Source organism: Dama dama, chromosome 6, assembly GCF_033118175.1.
Source record: "Dama dama isolate Ldn47 chromosome 6, ASM3311817v1, whole genome shotgun sequence".
Classification (NCBI taxonomy): Eukaryota; Metazoa; Chordata; class Mammalia; order Artiodactyla; family Cervidae; genus Dama; species Dama dama.
In genome coordinates this window covers 14,683,286-14,702,894 of record NC_083686.1, presented here as the reverse complement: position 1 = coordinate 14,702,894, position 19,609 = coordinate 14,683,286, and the positions used below count along the sequence as shown (strand labels likewise).

Genomic DNA, 19,609 nt, shown 5'->3' with positions numbered 1-19,609 from the left:
GTGATGTCCATGTGTAGAGTCACCTTTTGTGTAGTTGGAAGAGGGTGTTTGCTATGACCACTGTGTTTTCTTAGCAAAACTCTGTTAGCCTTTGCCCTGCTTCATTGTGTCCTCCAAGGCCAAATTTGCCTGTGACTCCAGGTATCTCTTGACTTTCTACTTTTGCTTTCCAGTCCTCTATGATGAAAACGATATCTTTTTTTGGTGTTAGTTCTAGAAGTTCTTGTAGGTCTTCACAGAACGGTTCAGCTTCAGCTGTTCAACCCACAAATTGGAGAACAATTAAACTGAAAAGTTCTCATATGGTTACAAAAGTTCTAGGGCCCACAACAGATTTCCCAACCTGGGATCTGGCAAAAGGACTGAGAACCCCCAGAGAATTTGACTTTGAAGGCCAGTGGGATTTGATTACAGAACTTCCACAGGACTGGGGAAACAGAGACTCTTGGAGGGTACAAACAAAACCTCATGTGCACCAAGACCCAGGAGAAAGGAGCAGTGACCTCACAAGAGAACCAGAGAGCAGTGACCTCACAAGAGACTGAACCAGACTTGCCTGTGAGTGTTCAGGAGTCTCTGGTGGAGGCATGTGTCGACAGTGGTCAGCTGGAGGGTCAGGAACACTGACTGCTGTAGTCCTGGGAGGTGTGATGTGCTGGCATAAGTCCTTTTGGAAGAGGTCACTGTTACCCCATCATAGTTCGGCCTCAGGTCAACCTACAGAGAAGGAACACAGTCCCACCCATCAGCAGAAAAAAATTATTAAAGATTTACTGAGCATGGCCTTGCCCATAAGAGCAAGACCCAGTTTTCCCCACAGCCAATGCCTCCCATCAAGAGGCTTCCATAAGCCTTTTATCCTTATCCATCAGAGGGCAGACAGAATGAAAACCACAATCACAGACAACTAACCAAGCTGATCACATGGATCACAGCCTTGTCTATTCGATGAAACTATGAGCCAACCATGAACAGTTCAGTTCAGTTCAGTCGCTCAGTCGTGTCTGACTCTCTGCGACCCCATGAACCACAGCACGCCAGGCCTCCCTGTCCACCACCAACTCCTGGAGTCCACCCAAACCCATGTCCATTGAGTCCACCCAAACCCATGTCCATTGAGTCAGTGATGCCATCCAGCCATCTCATCCTCTCTCATCCCCTTCTCTTCCTGCTCTCAATCTTTCCCAGCATCAGGGTCTTTTCCAATGAGTCAGCTCTTTGCATCAGGTGGCCAAAGTACTGGAGTTTCAGCTTCAACATCAGTCCTTCCAATGAAAACCCAGGACTGATCTCCTTTTGGATGGACTGGTTGGATCTCCTTGCAGTCCAAGTGTCTTCTACAACACCACAGTTCAAAAGCATCAATTCTTTGGTGCTCAGCTTTCTTTATAGTCCAACTCTCACATCCATACGTGATGACTGGAAAAACCATAGCCTTGACTAGATGCACCTTTGTTGGCAAAGTAATGGCTCTGCTTTTTAATATGCTGTCTAGGTTGGTCATAACTTTCCTTCCAAGGAGTAAGCGTCTTTTAATTTCATGGCTGCAGTCACCATCTGCAGGGATTTTGGAGTCCAGAAAAATCAAGTCAGCCACTGTTTCCACTGATTCCCCATCTATCTGCCATGAACCAGATGCCATGATCTTAGTTTTCTGAATGTTGAGCTTTAAGCCAACTTTTTCACTCTCCTCTTTCACTTTCATCAAGAGGCTCTTTAGTTCTTCACTTTCTGCCATAGGGGTGGTGTCATCTGCATATCTGAGGTTATTGATATTTCTCCTGGCAATCTTGATTCCAGCTTGTGCTGGATATGGTCTTTTCCTTTGTTTCCTCACCTCCCCGCCCTGCTCCCGCATCTCTGATCTATACAGGAACCTGGCATCCAGGCCCTGGGAAAGGGTCATTTTAGGCAGGCGCTAGCCTGCCACTTTCTTAGTCAGCTGGCTTTCCAGTTGACTCAATACCTCATCTCGGATTTATTGGCCTGTCATGGGGGAAGCAGAACCAGCTTAGACTTGGTCACAACACTGTTAGAATGAGCACTGTATAGATGAGGAAACTGATGACAAGAAAAGTGTAGTAACTGCCAAAGTCACATAACCAGTAAGAGGCTGAGTTCAGGGACTTCTCTGGTGCTCCAGTGGCTGAGACTCTGCTCTTTCCCAGTGCAAGGGGTCCGAGTTCAATCCTTGGTTAGGGAACTAGATCCCACATGCCGAAACTAAGACTTCATGCAGCCAGAAAAATATATAAATAAATTTTCAAAAAATAAATAAAATAAAAGTTTTATAAAAAGAGGGGTTGAACTAGGATTCAAACTCAGGAAGTCAGATTGCAGAGCCCTGACTTTTAACTTAAACCAACTAGTTATAACCAATCAGTCAAATGATTCTCAACCAAGGATACTTTTGTCCCAAAGGAGACAATTTGCCATGACTCTCGGAGACATTGTTGGTTGTCACACTCAGGCATGCTAGTGGCCTTGAGTGGGTAAAGGCCAGGCAGGCTGCTAAACATACAATCCACAGTCAGCCCTGAGCTTTGAAGGAAAGAGTTATCCAGCCCCGAGTGTCCGTAGTTCTGAGGTTCAGACATCTTGACCCAGGCTATACCATATTGCATTGGAGAGAGTACAACTGACTCTTAAGTTTTAACCCTGAGTGTATTCATAAAAGAGTACTTGACTTTATCAGTCTGCATGCCGGTTTAAAATATTAAAGGGTTAGTCGCTCAGTCGTGTTGGACTCTTTGTGACTCCATGGACTATAGCCCTCCAGGCTTCTCTGTCCATGGAACTCTCCAGACAAGAATACTGGAGTGGGTACCCAGTTCCTTCTCCAGGGAATCTTTCTGACCCAGGGATTGAACCCAGATCTCCCTCATTTCAGGCAGATCCTCTATCATCTGAGGCACCAGGGAAGTGATGTTTATATGGAGTCTTGTTTAAATATCAACATAAGTGATTTAATCAAACCTAATGCTGGCTACAACAACATCCGGAATCTGTTTTCAGGTTGAATGTCTATAAGTTCACTTAGTGTACTCACACCGTGCAAATTCATATACTATTAATATACTTCTGAAAGGCAAATTAAAAATGTATAATAAGATTAGATTCTTTTACCTGCTGGGGTGTTTGTATTACCCAAGAATTAAGAAGGCTTGAGGAAGTGAAAATAACTTTGTTAATGTTACTTAGTTCACATTATGCTCAAATAGTTTGGATGCCGAGAAATTTCATTCAGTCTGAGATCACTTGGAAAACTGCCTTTTATTTATTTTTTCCTATCTTGAGTCAGAATGTTCATATTCCTCAAAGAAAGGGTTCTACTTTCTCAACAATGCTAGAAACACAGAATCTATCCCTTGCTTCTTTTTTTTTAAAGTTTTGGAGATTTTTTTTTTTTTTTTTTGCGTGTCTTATGACATCATTGGCTTCATCTCAATGAATTTTCATAGCAAGTAAAAATGTTTAGTTTACTCTGATCACGTTTTACAGTAGTTTTCTTTTTTTCTTACTGATATGAATGAAGGCACATCAAGTTTATCATTAATTTGTCTTCATATTACATTTTAGGGTGAGTTGTTTTTGGGAAAATTTTCTTGAGTAAACTAACACAATCTATAACAATTAGATTCTTATTAAACTGAAATATTTTCTGAATTTTGTCTGCTTTTTTTCTTTTTCCTCTTCAGTGAATATCCCTCTTGAGAGCCACCCCTCTGACTTCCCATTTTAGATATGCGATGAATTTTTACACAGGTAATAATACCAGAAAGGGGAAAAGGTGGAATAGCATAACTAGTATATTTATAATTTGGAAGGCAGATTATAATGATGGTAATATTAATCATAGCATTTACATAGCAAAAGAAAGTGAAGGAAAGGTGAATGTGGAAAGAAGATTGGTAGAGGCATCATCCAGGTTGGATTTTTCCTTCTGAGCAGAGCCATTCTGTGGGTGCTGAGGAATTTCATCTGTGCTGTGTAAAGCTCAGAAGTGTTGATATGATATAGTAATTGATGACAGGTAGGTGATATACCGTGGTCTAAAGAAAGGTCAACAGGGACTTCCTTGGTCCCAGTGATTAAGAATCAGGGGATGCTGTTTTGATCCTTGGTGGGAAAACTAAGATCACATATGCCAACGGGCAACTAAGCCTATAGGTCACAACTAGAGAAGCCCAATGTAGCCAAATAAATGAATAAGAAAAGTTAACACTAAAAGCCATTATTTCTTTGGGGGCCATAAAATGAAGTTATGAGATCTGTGTACATCATTTTAATCCTCTGTTTAGTCTAGCTATTGTAATCTGCTTAGTAGAAATTTAAGAATACAATCTCTTCAAATAAATACTTTTCTTTTTTTTTTCTGGAAGGGTTCATTAGTTCATTATCCAGGATTCTGTATACTGCCAAATTGATAAAGCAGTATTAGGTAGTCTTAAAGATCATATAAACTTACCTTGAGGCTGCAAACAAATCCCTAATTCAGACCTCATATACAGCCTCAGAATATTTTTGGTTTATAAAACCTTTCACTTCATCTCTACACATCAGTCCTGCTTCTTTCCCTATAGTAACAAAGAAATGATCCTGATCACTGTGGTTTGCCTCTCCACCATCTTTCCCAGGTGGCTCAGTGGCAAAGAACCCTCCTGCCAGTGCAGGAGATATGGGTTAGATCCCTGGGTTGGGAAGATCCCCTGGAGGAGGAAATGGCAACCCACTCCAATATTCTTGTCTGGAGAATCCCATGGGCAGAGCAGACTGACAGGCTATAGTCCACAGGGTCAAAAAGAGTTGGACGTGAGTGAGGTGACTTAGCATGACTTAGCACACATGCCATCTTTCCTTGTTCCTCCCATTATTCTTTTCCTGTTTATTCTACTCTTCCTGCCTACAGGGCCTGACTCTTTTGATTTCAACATACTTTGATTTCTTCCATTGTAAAAATATTCAGTGAACTCTTTGGCCACCCCATCCCTGTTTGCCATCCTGTCTTTCATGTCTGTCAGGTTAAACAGACTGCCTCTGTTTTCTGGCTACCCATTTCCTTGGGAGTATGAAAATGTTTTGCACTTTTACTGTACCACTCGGTATTGATACAAAGGGCTGTGACAGTTCTTAATATAAGGAGCTACGTGAGCCCACAGGAAGGGCAAATCATTCAGTCCTGAAGATGGGGGTGAACGGTGAGCCATAAATGGTGAGCAGGGGTTGGATGATGAGTAATCCAGATCTAGGAAACCATGTGTTCAGGAACCAGGAGGGGAGAGATCATGGCACATTCAAGGAACAAGAAGTTCTGCCTTGGAGCACAGAGTGTGGGGTAAAGAGAAGATAGAGAGATAGCAAAGGCCCAGTCTCTCAAAGTCTTAGCAACAGTGAGGGCTTTAGTAGGAGATTGCCATCATCAGATTTAGAAATGTTGCAGGCTGGAAAAAGGACTGGAAAAAGGACAAGAAGAGATGGAGGGAGACTGGGTAGGAGGCTTTTCAGTAATCCAGGCCAGAAAGGATGGTGGTCTGAATGAGGGTGCCAGCAAAGGAGATGTTTAGGAGCTAGAACAATGGAAGAAATATGCCTTCACTTAATAAGTATACATGAAATACTTGGTATATTTTATGGGCTATTCTAGGCATTGGAGGGAGTACAGCAGTGAACAAAATACATAAAAACAAATCACTTCCCTTGGGAAGCTTATGGTCTAGAGGCAATGTTGACAATAAAGAGCATAAATAGTATTTCCCATATGGTCCAGTGGCCAAGACTCCACACTCCCAATGGAGGGGGCTGGGGTTTGATGCTTGGTCAGGGAACTAGATACCACAATGAAGACTGAAGAGCCCACATTATACACCTAAAACCTGGCACAGTCAAATAAACAAGTAATTTTTAAAAAGGACATAAATAAGCAACATATGTAGCATGGGCATAATGATAAGTGTCAAGAAGAAAATCAGAGAAAAGAAGAAAATCAGAGAAAAGAAGGAGAAATGGAAATGTGAGTAGGCAGTGTAGGCATTGTTGCAGATTTAGGTATGGCATGAGAAATTCTGAAAAGACCTAAGGAAAAAGACATAAAGGAAACAGGGAGTTAGCTGTGTGAGTATCTGGAAGAAGAAATTCTGGAGAGAAAAGAGTAACGTACAAAGGTCTTGAAATGGGAACATGTCTTGTGGGTTGAGAACCATCAATGAACCAGTGTGGCTGGAATGAATTACAAGAGGGTGAGGGTAGTGTGATGGTTAGTTTTCTAGGTCAACATGGTTAGACTACAGTTCCATTATTCAATCAAATGTTAACCTAGGTGTTGCCGTGAAGGTATTTTGTAGATGTGGTTAACATCTACAATCAGTAGTCTTTAAGCAAAAGGAAACTGTTCTTGATAATGTGGATGGGCTTCACCACATCTGTTACAAAACTTTGAAAGCAAAACTAGCTTTCTCTGCGCTGTAGACTGTACATGTTCCTATGAGCTTCACAAGTTGCGATCTAATTTCCAGTGTAATGGTATTTGGAAGTGGGGTGTTTATCTCAGAGTCCAGCAATAAGGCCAGGGACAAATCATGGGATTGAGACTATTCAAAATGTAACCAATATTAATTAATCAATCCACAAATCACTCAAGTGTTGCACACAATAGTGAAACAGGAAACTGAGTTCTGCTCATGGAGCTGAGGAATGAACTTCAAAAACTTGCATACACTCACATAGGCAGTTTTATTTTAGAAGACAGAGATACAAAGGGCTCAGCATAGATACTGAGGCGGGGCGAAGAGCCTCCAAAGGTGGGAATAACAGCAGCTTGTATCTTTCTTAGAATTGAGCTGTTTGTTTTTGGTTGGCTTGGGGCCTGATGCATGTAATTTCTGACCAGTTTGTTGCAACGTCCAGTTTATCATTTTTATGCCTTTCTTTTGGTTCCCAGTTTCTCAGTTTCCCCCACATTGTGGTGCCATCCCTTGACCCTTTCTCAAGACCCCAGACCATTATTTAGGGACCAGAAGAATGTTTAAGAGTTAATGGTCCACCCGGAGTTCTTCTCCTTGATAACCTGGACAGAAGTTAATGATTGTCTTGTTCCAGGTCTGAACATTTCGTGACCCTCCAGACCAGGGAGACATTCCTCTGAATGTCTAGAAACTGGAACAACAAATATAGCTTTGGGCTAATGGAGCAAAACATTTATGTGAGAGAACGAGTCGAAATTAAAGTTGAAATAAAGGAAAAGAACCGAGGTCCTCAACCCTACACTGACTACCTAACCACTTCTGCCTCAATAGGTTAGTCAAGGTAGGGAAAATAGGAAAGGGGGGTTAAGAGCCACTCTCAGAAGAAGTCTGGGGAGGAGTCATCTCAGCATGAGCAGTGGTCTCTGGTCCTCAGACAGGTTGCGAACAGATAGCTCCCTTCTCTTCCGATGGAGCCTTCAGCGGCTGTTCGTCTAGAACAGCTCTTAGCAGGAGGAGTTGGGTCCCCTGGTAAAGAGCCTTCAGTCACTTGTCTCAGTGGGCTTATTTTTATTTTTTGGCCACGAAGCATGTAGGATCTCAGTTCCCTAAGCAGGGATTGAACCCGAGCTCCCTGCATTGGGAGAGGAGAGTCTTAACCACTGGACCACTAGGGAAGTCCCTCAGTGGGCTATTTTAAGGAGTCTGCCAGTGGGGTGTCATGGTTACACCCCATGGGGTTTTGTCTCCATCAGTTACTCCTTCTGTTTCAGTGAAGCCTTTCTGTAGACACTGCCCAGCAGTTTGCTTATTTAAAGTAACACTTGGGACTTCTCTAGTGGTTTGGTGGCTAAGGCTCTGCGTCCCAGGGCATGGGGCCCGGGCTCAATTCCTGGTCATGGAACTAGATCCCACATACTGCAACTAAAAAAATTCTGCACCCCACAACTAAGACTTGGTGCAGCCAAATAAATAAATAGATAATTAAGAAAAATAAAGCAACACTCAATTTATCCCTCTAAGACATTTGCAGATCTATACTGGACATTTCAAAAACAATTAACACTGAAGTTGACGCTGGCCATTGTGACTCCATTTTGAACTACCTAACAAAGCTTAAATCCTACAAGTTTCACACAAGATGAGTAGGAATCATAGCACAAAAGAATTCACACCACATCTTGGGGCCTTGGGGAGGTGATTAGGTCAGGAAGGTAAAGCCCTCACGAAGGGGATTTGTGTCTCACAAAAGAGACCTCAGAGAGCTCCCCTTCCCCTTCTGTCCTTTGAGGACACAGAGAGAAGGCAGGCAGGCTGGCTGGCTAAGAACCAGGAGGCCGGCTCTCACCAGACACCTAATCTGCTGGTGTCTTGATCTTGGACTTCCAGGTTCCAGAACTGTGAAGAAAGCGCATGCATACTTAGTTGCTTCAGTCATGTCCGACTCTTTGCGACCCCGTGGACTGTAGCCCACCAGGCTCCTCTGTCCATGGGATTCTCCAGGCAAGAATACTGGAGTGGGTTGCTGTTTCCTCCTCCAGGGGATCTTCCCAACCCAGGGACTGAACTCACATCTCCAGCAGGTGGAATTTTTTTTTAACTATTGGGAAGACAGTAACTTTCTGTTATTTATAAGGCACCCAGTCTGTGGTGGGCTTCCCTGATAGCTCAGTTGGTGAAGAATCTGCCTGCAATGTGGAAGACCTGGGTTCGATCCCTGGGTTGGGAAGATCCCCTGGAGAACGGAAAGGCTATGCACTCCAGTATTCTGGCCTGGAGAATTTCATGGTCCGTATAGCCCATAGGGTTGCAAAGAGTTGGACACGACTGAGCGGCTTTTTTCACTCTCAGTCTGCAGCAGTCTGTTATAGCAGACTGAACGAACACATCCTGAGTAAGAATAAATGCTGCCTCAAGACTGCAACACCAACCTCTGCCCAAGAGAAACTTCCCTGGTGGTCCAGCGGTTAAGAATCTATCTGCCGGTGCAGATGCCATGGGTTCGATCCCTGGTCTGGGAGGATCCCACATGACTCAGAACAACTAAGCCTGTGGACGACAACTACTAAAGCCTGCATGCCCTTTAAAGCCTGTGCTCCACAACCAGAGAAGCCACTGTGAAAAGAAGCCCATGCATCACAGCTCAAGAGTAGTCCCTGCTCACTGCAACTAGAGAAAGCCCTTGGGCAGAAACAAAGATTTAGTGCAGTCAAAAATAAGATAAATTCATTAAAATTAAAAAAACAAAACAAAAACCTTCTGTTAAAGTTTCCAGCCTACCAGCTTGCCCTACAAATTTCAGATTTTATAGCTACCACCATCATGTAAGCCAATCCCTCAATTCCTTGAAACCCTTTCTCTCCCTCCCCACCCTCTCTCTGCCAGTTTTGTGTATACATATGTAAAGCTTCCACTGGTTATGCTTGTCTGGAGAACCCTGACAAATCAGGCAGTAAGGGGGCAGGTAAGAAGACTGGACCACAGATGGCCTTGTTGGTCATAGAAAGGACTTTAGCTTTATGTTTCAGATGAGAAGCTAATGAAAGATTTACAGCTGAAGCATGACAGGATCTCATATTTTAAAGAATCAATCTGGCTACTGTGATGGGACTAGCAGAAAGGGGAACAAGAGGTGATGGTGACTTGGGTTAGGGGACAGCAGTGGTGGGGGTTGTTTCTTCCCCGGAGACTCAGTGGTAAAGAGTCCGCCTGCAATGCAGGAGACTTGGGTTTGATTCCCTGGGTCAGGAAGGTCTCCTGGAGGAGGAAATGGCAACCCATGTCAGTATTCTTGCCTGGGAAATCCCATAAGGTATCAAAGAGTCAGACACGACTGAGCACGTACGCAAATTAGCAGCAGGGATGCTAAGAGGTGACAGAATTCTGGATGTGTTTTCAAGGTAGAGCAAATAATAGTTCTTTTTTAAATGGATGTCAAGGATGATGCAAATCTTTTTGGCCTGAGTAACTGGATTAATGAGTAATGGGGTTTGGAGCAGGTTTGGGATCATGTGAAAAGCTCACTGTAATGCTACCTTGAAACGCTTATTGGCCATACAGGCAGAGATATCAAGAAGGTATTTGGGTGTCTTTTTGGTGTTCAGAGGGAAGATTCAGGCTGGAAATATACATGTGGGAATGGTGATTGATATTGAATGTGAGTTCTGGGGATAAGGATTTGAGAGATAAAGGTGAGGGAAAGGAAGGAGGCAGCTATAGCACCAGGTTTCGGGCTTGGACACTTGTTAAAAGTGTCATTCTTTGTTAGGGAACACAGACTGTTGAGAGGAGGCTAGGTTTTGCATGTGTTGAATTTTAAAGATCTGTTTAACTGGAATTGGAGATAATCTAGGAAACTATGTTATCTAAGTCGATCCTTTTATAGATGAAGAAACTGAGGTTCCAGAATAGCTAGCTTGAATTAGAAGGACCAAGTGCTCTTTTTGCAATAGTAAGGTGCCTGTAATTACAGGGATGCCTATAAAAGGTACAGCTCTCCAATTCTGAAGTTGACCTAGACATGCCTAGACAAAAAAAAAAAAAAAAAAAACAAAGAAAGAAAAAGAAAAAAAAATTTGGTGAGATTGGCTCTCAGATCACGTAGAAATTCCTATCTATTTGGGAGAAGGATTTGATTCCAATGTAGACTGGGTTTTCCAGGCAGCGCTAGTGGTAAAGAATCTGCCTGCCAATGAAGAACATGGAAGAGATGTGGATTTGATCCCTGGGTTGGGAAGATCCCCGGGAGGAGGGCATGGCAACCCACTCCAGTATTCTTGCCTAGAAAATTCCACAGACAGAGGAGCCTGGAAGGCTACAGTTCATGGGGTTGCACAATGTCAGACATGACTTAGCATGCATGTACATGCAAATCTATCACCCAGTCTGACAGAGGAAGCTCTTAATTGCTCCCCTTCCCTGAGTAAGATACTTCTTAGCCATTTCCTCATCAGTCAAATTGATGTTGAGGAGGTCCTGAGGGTCAATCTCAACCCTTTTCTTTGGCCTGATTCCCTACTATTTCTAATCCTCATTTTCATTAAGAAGTGCAGATTTCTGGCAAGTGAGAATGGTAGTATGGGGTGGGGGCAAGGCTTTGGGGGGAAGTGAAAAAGAGTGCTTATGAAGTAAGCATGGGAATATCCTCCAAGGGAATAGGAGAGAGGCTGGTGAGTCCCAGCTGTCCATGGCAGGGCCCAGCATGACAGCAAGAGCTCAAAGGTGTCCAGGGAGGGGAGTTCCGTGGCACAATCAGGATTTCTGCACTCTGCAAGGAGAGAGCTGTCAGTCACCAAGGTCCTAGTTACAACCACAGGGTGCCCTGACAGTTGACAATTAGGAGTCTTTCCCTTTCATCTCAAGACAATGTAAGCCTTTTGGGTTTTGGCATGACCCTTACAAGTAGCCTGGTTGATGGCTGAAACGGATTTTCCCATTAAACTGTTGAGGAGTAGATTCAGTGTTAGGGCTGAAGCTTTTTAGTAGCTTCAGTCATATCCGACTCTGTGATCCCATGGACTGTCGCCCATCAGACTCCTCTGTCTGTGGGATTTCTCAGGCAAGAATACTGGAGTGGGTTACAATTAGATAGTGGAGAAGGAAATGGCAACCCACTCCAACTTTCCTTCTCCGGGGGATCTTCCTGACCCAGGGACCGAACCTGCATCTCTTACATCTCCTGCATTGGCAGGCGGGTTCCTTACCACCAAGCCACCAGGGAGGCCATCAGAGTTAGGACTAACTTCACTCAAATAACAGAGAAAAGTCTTCAGACTTAGAGTCACAGCAGTAATTGCCTGATGTTGGTGAACCGAAGCAAGCTTTTAAAATAAAAACACGCAGGGAACAACATTCAGAACCCCTGCCGCATTCCTTCACCTTCCAGCCTCTGAGGTTCTTCTGGGAACCTTCTCACTACTGCCTATGACACAGGATTGTTGGGAGATTAAATGGCAAAGTGTGCCTAGGATGTGGCTAGCATTCAATAAAAGGGACTGATTACCACTCTGTCAGCATAATATCCAAGAAGTACCCCGCAGAAGCGACGAGTAGTATTTATTTCTCACAGTGGTCAATGCCAAAATTCATCCAAGGGTTAATTTCAGACAATTTTGTGTTAAAAGCCAAAGCATGTTTATTATGAAAGTGGAAACAGTATATTTTGGGCCTCAGTTCTTCTACTGAAACTTCAGTAAAGGCTTTCTCCTAGTCTGCTGAAAACTGCTGCTTGGCAACCTGGAACAAGTAATCCAAAGAATAAACAATCGATTTCAAAATGAGTTAGATGACTATAACAGGCTCTCCACCTTCTAGTGTCTTTCTCTGTTAACATGATAGGATCTCATTAAATATATAAACTCTGCCAGTTCACAGATATTGTAGTATAGCTAAAGTATGGAGATGACCCTAAGTTACCGTATTCAAAAGTAATGATGTTTCTGGAAAGCAGGTATTTTTGATTCAGATGTGTATTTATATCAATTAAACATACTTTAAATATAGTTTGACAGTAATTGTGTTTTGATTCTCTGTATTCAAAGAAGTTGGTTGATGAGAAAGGGGGAGAAATTTATTGTAGAAATGATACCTCAGTTGAAATTTCCTTATATGTTATAGAACCTATAGTATGTGTGTGTTAGTGGAGAAGGAAATGGCAACCCACTCCAACTTTCCTTAAACAAATTCCCAGATACTAAAAAGAGGAAAAAAATAAATAAAAGACTGTGATTACATAATCCATTTTCCTTTCATTTGATGGTTAAGCTGTGTTCTGCTCAAAATAAAAAGACAGAAACACCAAAAGCTGAGTTCAATTCATTTATTATTGCTTCCACTTATGTATACATTTTCCCAATTCTTTGTCTCAAATCCCAATGATGCTTTTATACTTGCAACACATATTTATCTCCATTTTCCCTGCGCTGAAATGTCTGACATGGGAATATGAGGTATTTCTCAGAAAACAGAGTGGTAAGGTGTAGGATAAAATGTTTGGGCAGTATTTCTTACATCACATGAAATTCATTATGAAATGCCATTAGATACAGTCCTTCATTACATTTAGCAAGCTTGAAATTTCTGTTTCTTATGTAGAATAGAAAAGGGAATGTGAATTATATAAAAGTTGAATGTAATTAAATATAAAAATATATCTTAAATATTCACATTACGTACCTTGCAAAGCCTTCAATGAGTCACAAAATCTTAGAAATTATTATAAAACTGTATCTCTTTTTCTCCAATTCCCCACAAAATCAGTTCCTAATATATTTCTGTGTATTACATGAAATTAGGACCTGCCAGAGCCTCAAAAGGTGATATTGAAGAAAAAAAAGTCAATTAGGAAAAGCAGATACTTTTAAAAACATTAAAATTCTGACTAATATTAGATGAAATCAACCTGAACCTGGTAAATCAGTTTTTAAGAAACTTAAGCACTTATTTTCCTTTCATTTTATATCCAGTAACTGCATCAAACCTAATATCAATCTTTCGTCTTAAAATTGCCTGGAAACGCTCAGGAAGCATCCTAAAAGAAAGATACATAAAAATAATTAGGAAATTAATATTAAGTACATTTGTAAAATATCTTTAAGAATACTTATATTAAAAAAACCAGAATACTTATATTTATCACATATCATGCCCATGTTAAATAAGATGAAGAACGTTAACTCTGAGTCACTATTATGTGTTCTTTCCAAAGAAATACAATTCCTCTTGAAAAGGAAAAGAGAAGAGGTTTAGGCTTCTTTAGGGTAAGAGCGACTTGAAAGATTTAGCCTTCAAAATAAATATACTGGAATATTTTTAAAAATATCTATAAGACAAGGTATATAGAACTGAATAGTTCAGATGCTAAAGGCTCTTAAAAAAAGAAACCTGACATTGGAAAGGAAGTAAGAATAGGAACTAATTTTATACTTTGTAATTCAGAAACTATTAAAATGTTCCACTAAGATACCAAAGAAGCAGAATTGCTAAAAGAAAATGCAGACAATGTACTTAGTTTTGAACATAGTACTGAACAATTTATTTAACAGAAGAGCTTAAATTCCTTCTATATAAACAAAAGAATTAGCACCTATGCCACAGCGTTCTTGTAAAGAATTGATGTGTTAACATAAAATGCTGGCTCATGTTGGTGTATGGCAGAAACCAACACAATACTGTCAAGCAATTATCCACCAATTAAAAATAAATATATATAACAATCTTTAAACAGTGATGGACACATGGTAGGTTTAATTTTTTTTTTCCCTACCCTACATTTAAGAATACTGAGGAACTTGTCATATTCCAATGAGTCTGAGAGAAACTAAACAGAATATGTAAGTCAGTGCAACTATATACAGACATCTGCTTAGATGGAATTAAAATAAGGTTTGAAAATTGAGTACCAAATATTCACAGTCAGAAGAAAATCAGGGCAATATTAATAGCTGTGATAATTACAATGATAGTAGCATCAATATACAAATATGTATTTTTATCATATACTAGATATTTTAAATGCATTATTCTGTATTCCTCACAGCCCTGCAAAGTCTTGTTGTCTCCATATGACAGATGAAGAAATGGAGCTTCAAAAAAGTTAGATAACTCACCCATGTTCATGCAGTGAGCAAGTTATAAACACAAAGCTTCATCTAACTCTAGAACACAAACTGTGAATCTCTATGCTAAAGGTCTAGGTAATCTTTATTTATTTAATCAATAAACAGACATTTTGGTGCCTCCTATGTGACAACCTGTCTTGTTAATTCTGATGGCTCAGTGGTCAAGAATCCGTCTGCCAATGCAGGAGACGCCAGAGACTTGAGATCGATCTCTGGGCTGGGAAGATCCTCGGAGTAGGAAACGGCAACCCACTCCAGTATTCTTGCCTGGGAAATTCCATGGACAGAGGAGCCTGGAGGACTGCAGTCCATGGGGTCTTAAAAGAGTCAGACACGATCTAGCGGTTAAACAACAACAAACGTGTCCATTAACTCTTCAAAGTGTGAGGAAACAGTGATTAAAACCAGGCAAAATTCCTTCTCTCAGAGAGTTACATTTTAAAGGACTGATCACTGAGCACTTACATAATACAAGTGTAATGAGAGACATTTCACAGGTTTTAACTCATTTATTCATCAAGAGACCCTTGAGCTTTACTCCCTAAACTTTAAGGTAGCTTCAACCATAGTTCCTAGTAGAAGGGGCCAAAAAACCTGACACAAGCCACTTGTGCTTTTGATCTCGTGGATTTTTTTTGTTGTTGTTTTGACTCTATGTCAGTAACTCTCAGTGTATGATCTTTGAACCAAATGCCTGCAACAACTGCCTGTTGAAATAAGAGATTTCTGGATCCCAACGGAAACATCTTATATTAAAATCTCTAGAGGTAAGATCTAGGTATCTATTTTTGAAACTAACTTCCCAAGTGATCTTTGTCACGGAAGCCTGACTCTAGGGACAGGCAGCAAGAGAGTTTTTTTTCCCCCTCTGACCTAAGTCATGTCTTCACTTTCCCCTTAACCAGCCTCATCACACACAGCCTTCCCAGAAAAGTAACGGGCAGTGTGTTACGAGACATTCTTTAAACCAGCAGTTTCCAATCTTGGCTGTACATTGACTGTACAATTGTACACTGTACAATCGCTGGAAGGTTGTATCTCTCAGAGACCAGGCCACACTACAGACCATTTAGATCAAAATCTTGGGAGCAGGTGTCAGGTGTTGGCATTTTTTAAAACTCCCAGGTAAATTCCAATGGCACCAAAGTTGAAAGCTACTGCTGCAAAGAAATGCTTCTCATATTTGAATATGCATACAGATCATCTGTGGGTCTTACTAAAATGCAAATTCTGATTCAGGGAATCAAGAGATTCTGTATTGCACACAAACTTCCAGGTGATGCTGAGGCTACTGGTCCATGGGTCAAATCTGAAGTAGCAAGTCTCAAGGGTCTCTAAAATTATAAGATAATTCAGCAATTCCTTCAGTATAAAAGACTATTTAGCAATATGCTTCTGTATAATTTTGCACAAAGTAAGAGCTCAGTGATTATCTGTTGTATATTTAAAATAAATGTCTAAAACTTGACTATGATCTCCTCCAATATCAATGTCACATAATTCCATTATGTAATAATGCTTAAAAATTACCCTCCTTCATATGCATTCATTTATGATAGGACTTCCAAAAATATACAAACTTCTTTCCTTAAAAAAACATTTTTTTAAAACTTATAGAAATTAATTACCTAATTGCTATTTCAATCTTGAAAGTGAAAGTCGCTCAGTCACGTCCAACTCTTTGTGACCCCATGAATATGCAGTCTGTGGAATTCTCCAGGCCAGAATACTGGAGTGGGTAGCCTTTCCCTTCTCCAGGGGATCTTCCCAACTCAGGGATCGAACCCAGGTCTCCCCCATTACAAGTGGATTCTTTACCATCTGAGTCACAAGGGAAGCCTAAGAATGCTGGAGTGGGTAGCCTATCCCTTCTCCAGAGGATCTTCCTGACCCAGGAATCGAACCAGGGTCTCCTGCATTGCAGGTGGATTCTTTACCAACTGAGCTATCAGGGAAGCCCATACCAATCTTGCTTGAATGATTAACAAATGTGGTTTTAAAAATGGATGGCTTCCTTAAGCCTATTGTCTTTATTAACTTAATTCCATGTAATTGTGCTTTACCAAATGCCTGGCTTTAAATCTGAATAAAAACATGTAATAGAAAAATTTATCATGGGGACAAATATTACTGTCACTTACTTTTCCACCAGTGATAAAAAGCTGAGAGAATATGGAACAAATATCATTTTCTGCTCAGTCAGGATCCCATCTATCAGCTTGTTTACCACTTCCTCAGGTTCCAGGGTAGGTCCCAAACTGAAACAGAAGTAGTCTTCAGAACCAAAACATTTCACTGAGGCTTCAGCTTTGGTTTGGCGTTAAACGAGTATGTTAAGTTACCATACAAACCATTACATAACCGACTTATAGTTAGCATCCAGCCCAACACAGGTGCTCAAAAATGCTATCTATTTTGGCAATAATAATAACAAAAACAAAACCACTTATTTAGTGCTTATAAGGGAATAGCAATTAGCCAAGATGGCAATGGTCAGTCTCTCTTGTTCCCCGCCCTCTTGCTCACATACCCACATCCTGTAAACAACGACTCTGCGTGGCTATGGAACAGCTGAGATTATTTATAGCAATGCACACACACATCACGATGTACTTGCTTGGTCACATGCCACCGTTGTTCCGTATATCTATATAAGCACCATCTGAATAGCCCTAGCGGCTGCATCAGCCATTAGCGAATAAGCATGCCTGTCTTGCTGCTGCGTCACCCGTTAGGGAATAAAGCATGTCTGCAGTTCCTAAGGCTCCTCGCATCTTCTTCCAGCTTCCTAGCTCACACCTTGCCTACCCTGGCTTCAGTGAAGAGGGAGACAGCGGTTATGACGTTCTGCATAGTATGTTAAAGATTCTACACAGATCATCTCACTAAAGTTTTCCAACAACTCTACAAAGGGGAGATACTAGGAGTCCTTATTCTGCAAATAAGAACTATAGGAATAACTAGGACTCAAATTAATTTAACTAGACTAGGACTGATAAACTTCATTTTTAAATTTCTAGAAGTCTTAGGAAAAAAGTTAGATTCCATAATATGTTTCATTATTCTATTAAGACAGTTTAGTGAACCATTTCTGAAGAATTAGAAAAATTAAAATATAGGACTATGCCCAGCTCTAAGTCCTTCATCTCCATATGGAATCTTTATATTTATTAAGTCTTGTTTTAATTTTCAGCTTTGTTACTTAGTTCATGTTACATCTTTACTGTGTAATCATCCTGGCATATGTACTACCGAGTAGCATGTAGTCCCTAAAAAGTGACCTCTGTTATCTGGATGTTAAAATAGGTGCACTTAGGCTGGAGTTGCACCAGAGTTGGCCATGAGTTTTTAACATCTTATTAATGACTTAGAAAAAAAAGATACATAATCAAATTTACTCACTAAATTGGCTAATGTCATCAAATTGGATGACTAACATTTAGGGGGACAGATTTTAAATGTGTGTGACTAGTTAAGTGGGACAAAATTAAACAAACTGAATGAGATTCTTTAGGAACAAATACAGAATAGTTCATTCAGAAAGAAGATGCACTAAAGTAAGACTGGGAAACTGGAAAGTGTAGCATGTACTTAAAAGTGAACATGAGGGGACTTCCCTGATGGTCCAGTGGTTAAGAATCCACCTTCCGATGCAGGGGACGTGAGTTCAATCCCTGGTAGGGGTGTTAAGATCTCAAATGCCTCTGAGTAACCCAGCCAGCACACCACAATCAGGCTGCCGAGCTTTAGGGCCAGTGCTCTGCAACAAGAGAAGCCCTCACACAGCGACAAAGACCCAGCACAGCCCAAAAAAAAAAAAAAAAGTGAGCATGATAACTGCATACATCAAGGAAAACAGAATTTAAATCACATGTGATATAATTTCTCACTCTCAGCATTGTTTTGTTGTTTAGTCACTCAGTCGTGTCCAGACTCTTGTGACCCCATGGACTGTAGCCTGCCGGGCTCCTCTATCCCTGGGATTTCCCAGGCAAGAATACTGGAGTGGGTTGCCATTTCCTTCTCCAGGGGACCTTCCCAACCCAGGAATGGAACTCACGTCTCCTGCACTGGCAGATGGATTCTTTACCACTGAGCCACCAGGAAGTTCATTCTCAGGACATTTATTAGAATCCTGGGTTTACCCCAGGACCCTGGTGCAACAATATCACATATGAAATGCAGAGGAAATGTAATAATGAAAGTGATGGATTTTGGCCCAATAGAGGCACCAATGAAAAGCAATGAGAACTTAAAGAAGACCAAGCAGTCCTTTAGCCTGTGGGATTAGCAGGTAAACGGTGCCAAGCAGGGTGATTCTAGAAACTGAAGGATGTTTATGCTTTGAAGTGTTCAGAGGGAAATTCAAGCATATCGCTACCAGGCTTCCACATTCCCAAGCTCCATCAAATCCCACAAACACCTATGTGAACAGTACAGCACACGTCTTCATTCACACTGTGGCCTTGCTAACCTACCAATCAAGTGATGTTGGACTGACTGAGCCTCTCTTAGTTACTTGATCTCTTTACCTAAGGTCTTAGCCTCTGCCAGAAGAATTTTCACTGAATTTAAAGACTGTCTAATAGCATGATATTAAAAAGACTGTAAGAAAAGCCTTCCAAAAAAAATTCAGTTTCTTGGCAAAATAAAACCTAAATCATTAAAATGTCAGTATATGGAAATACCTTTTCCTCGATAGTCTAATGTTAACAAGAGTTGCAAATCCTATTAAATAAATATAGATAATGGATTTTGTTGAAACTATTCAAAAACACTTCAGGCCTATCTGCTGGGGTGGAGAAGAAGAATGCATGTGGGATCTTAAGAATACTTAGGGAGAAAGTATTTTCAGGTAGAAGAATTACCTGAGTGGTTATCTAATTTCACCACTTAGGTAGCTGAATCATTTGGGGGATGACATCTCTACTCTCCAAAATGTTTTGGTTTTGTACTTAATTGGAAAAAGGAGATAATGCAGTGGTACCAACTGACTCTGCAAAGGACACAGTTATCAGTTTTGTAGCATTT

At 41.0% G+C, this 19,609-nt stretch overlaps 1 protein-coding gene across 1 annotated transcript in view; it reads right to left on the bottom strand.

Annotated features, from left to right (window-relative positions):
• Positions 1 to 12,763: 12,763 nt before the first annotated feature.
• HSD17B11 (hydroxysteroid 17-beta dehydrogenase 11) overlaps positions 12,764 to 19,609 on the bottom strand; it is a 34,800-nt gene continuing 27,954 nt past the window's right edge. The window contains exons 6-7 of the mRNA XM_061145539.1: positions 16,720 to 16,836; positions 12,764 to 13,488 (exon numbers count right to left, since the gene is read on the bottom strand). Of these exons, the coding sequence (XP_061001522.1) occupies positions 13,398 to 13,488; positions 16,720 to 16,836 (208 nt within the window). The 3' untranslated portion in view covers positions 12,764 to 13,397. The remainder of the gene's footprint in view (positions 13,489 to 16,719; positions 16,837 to 19,609) is intronic.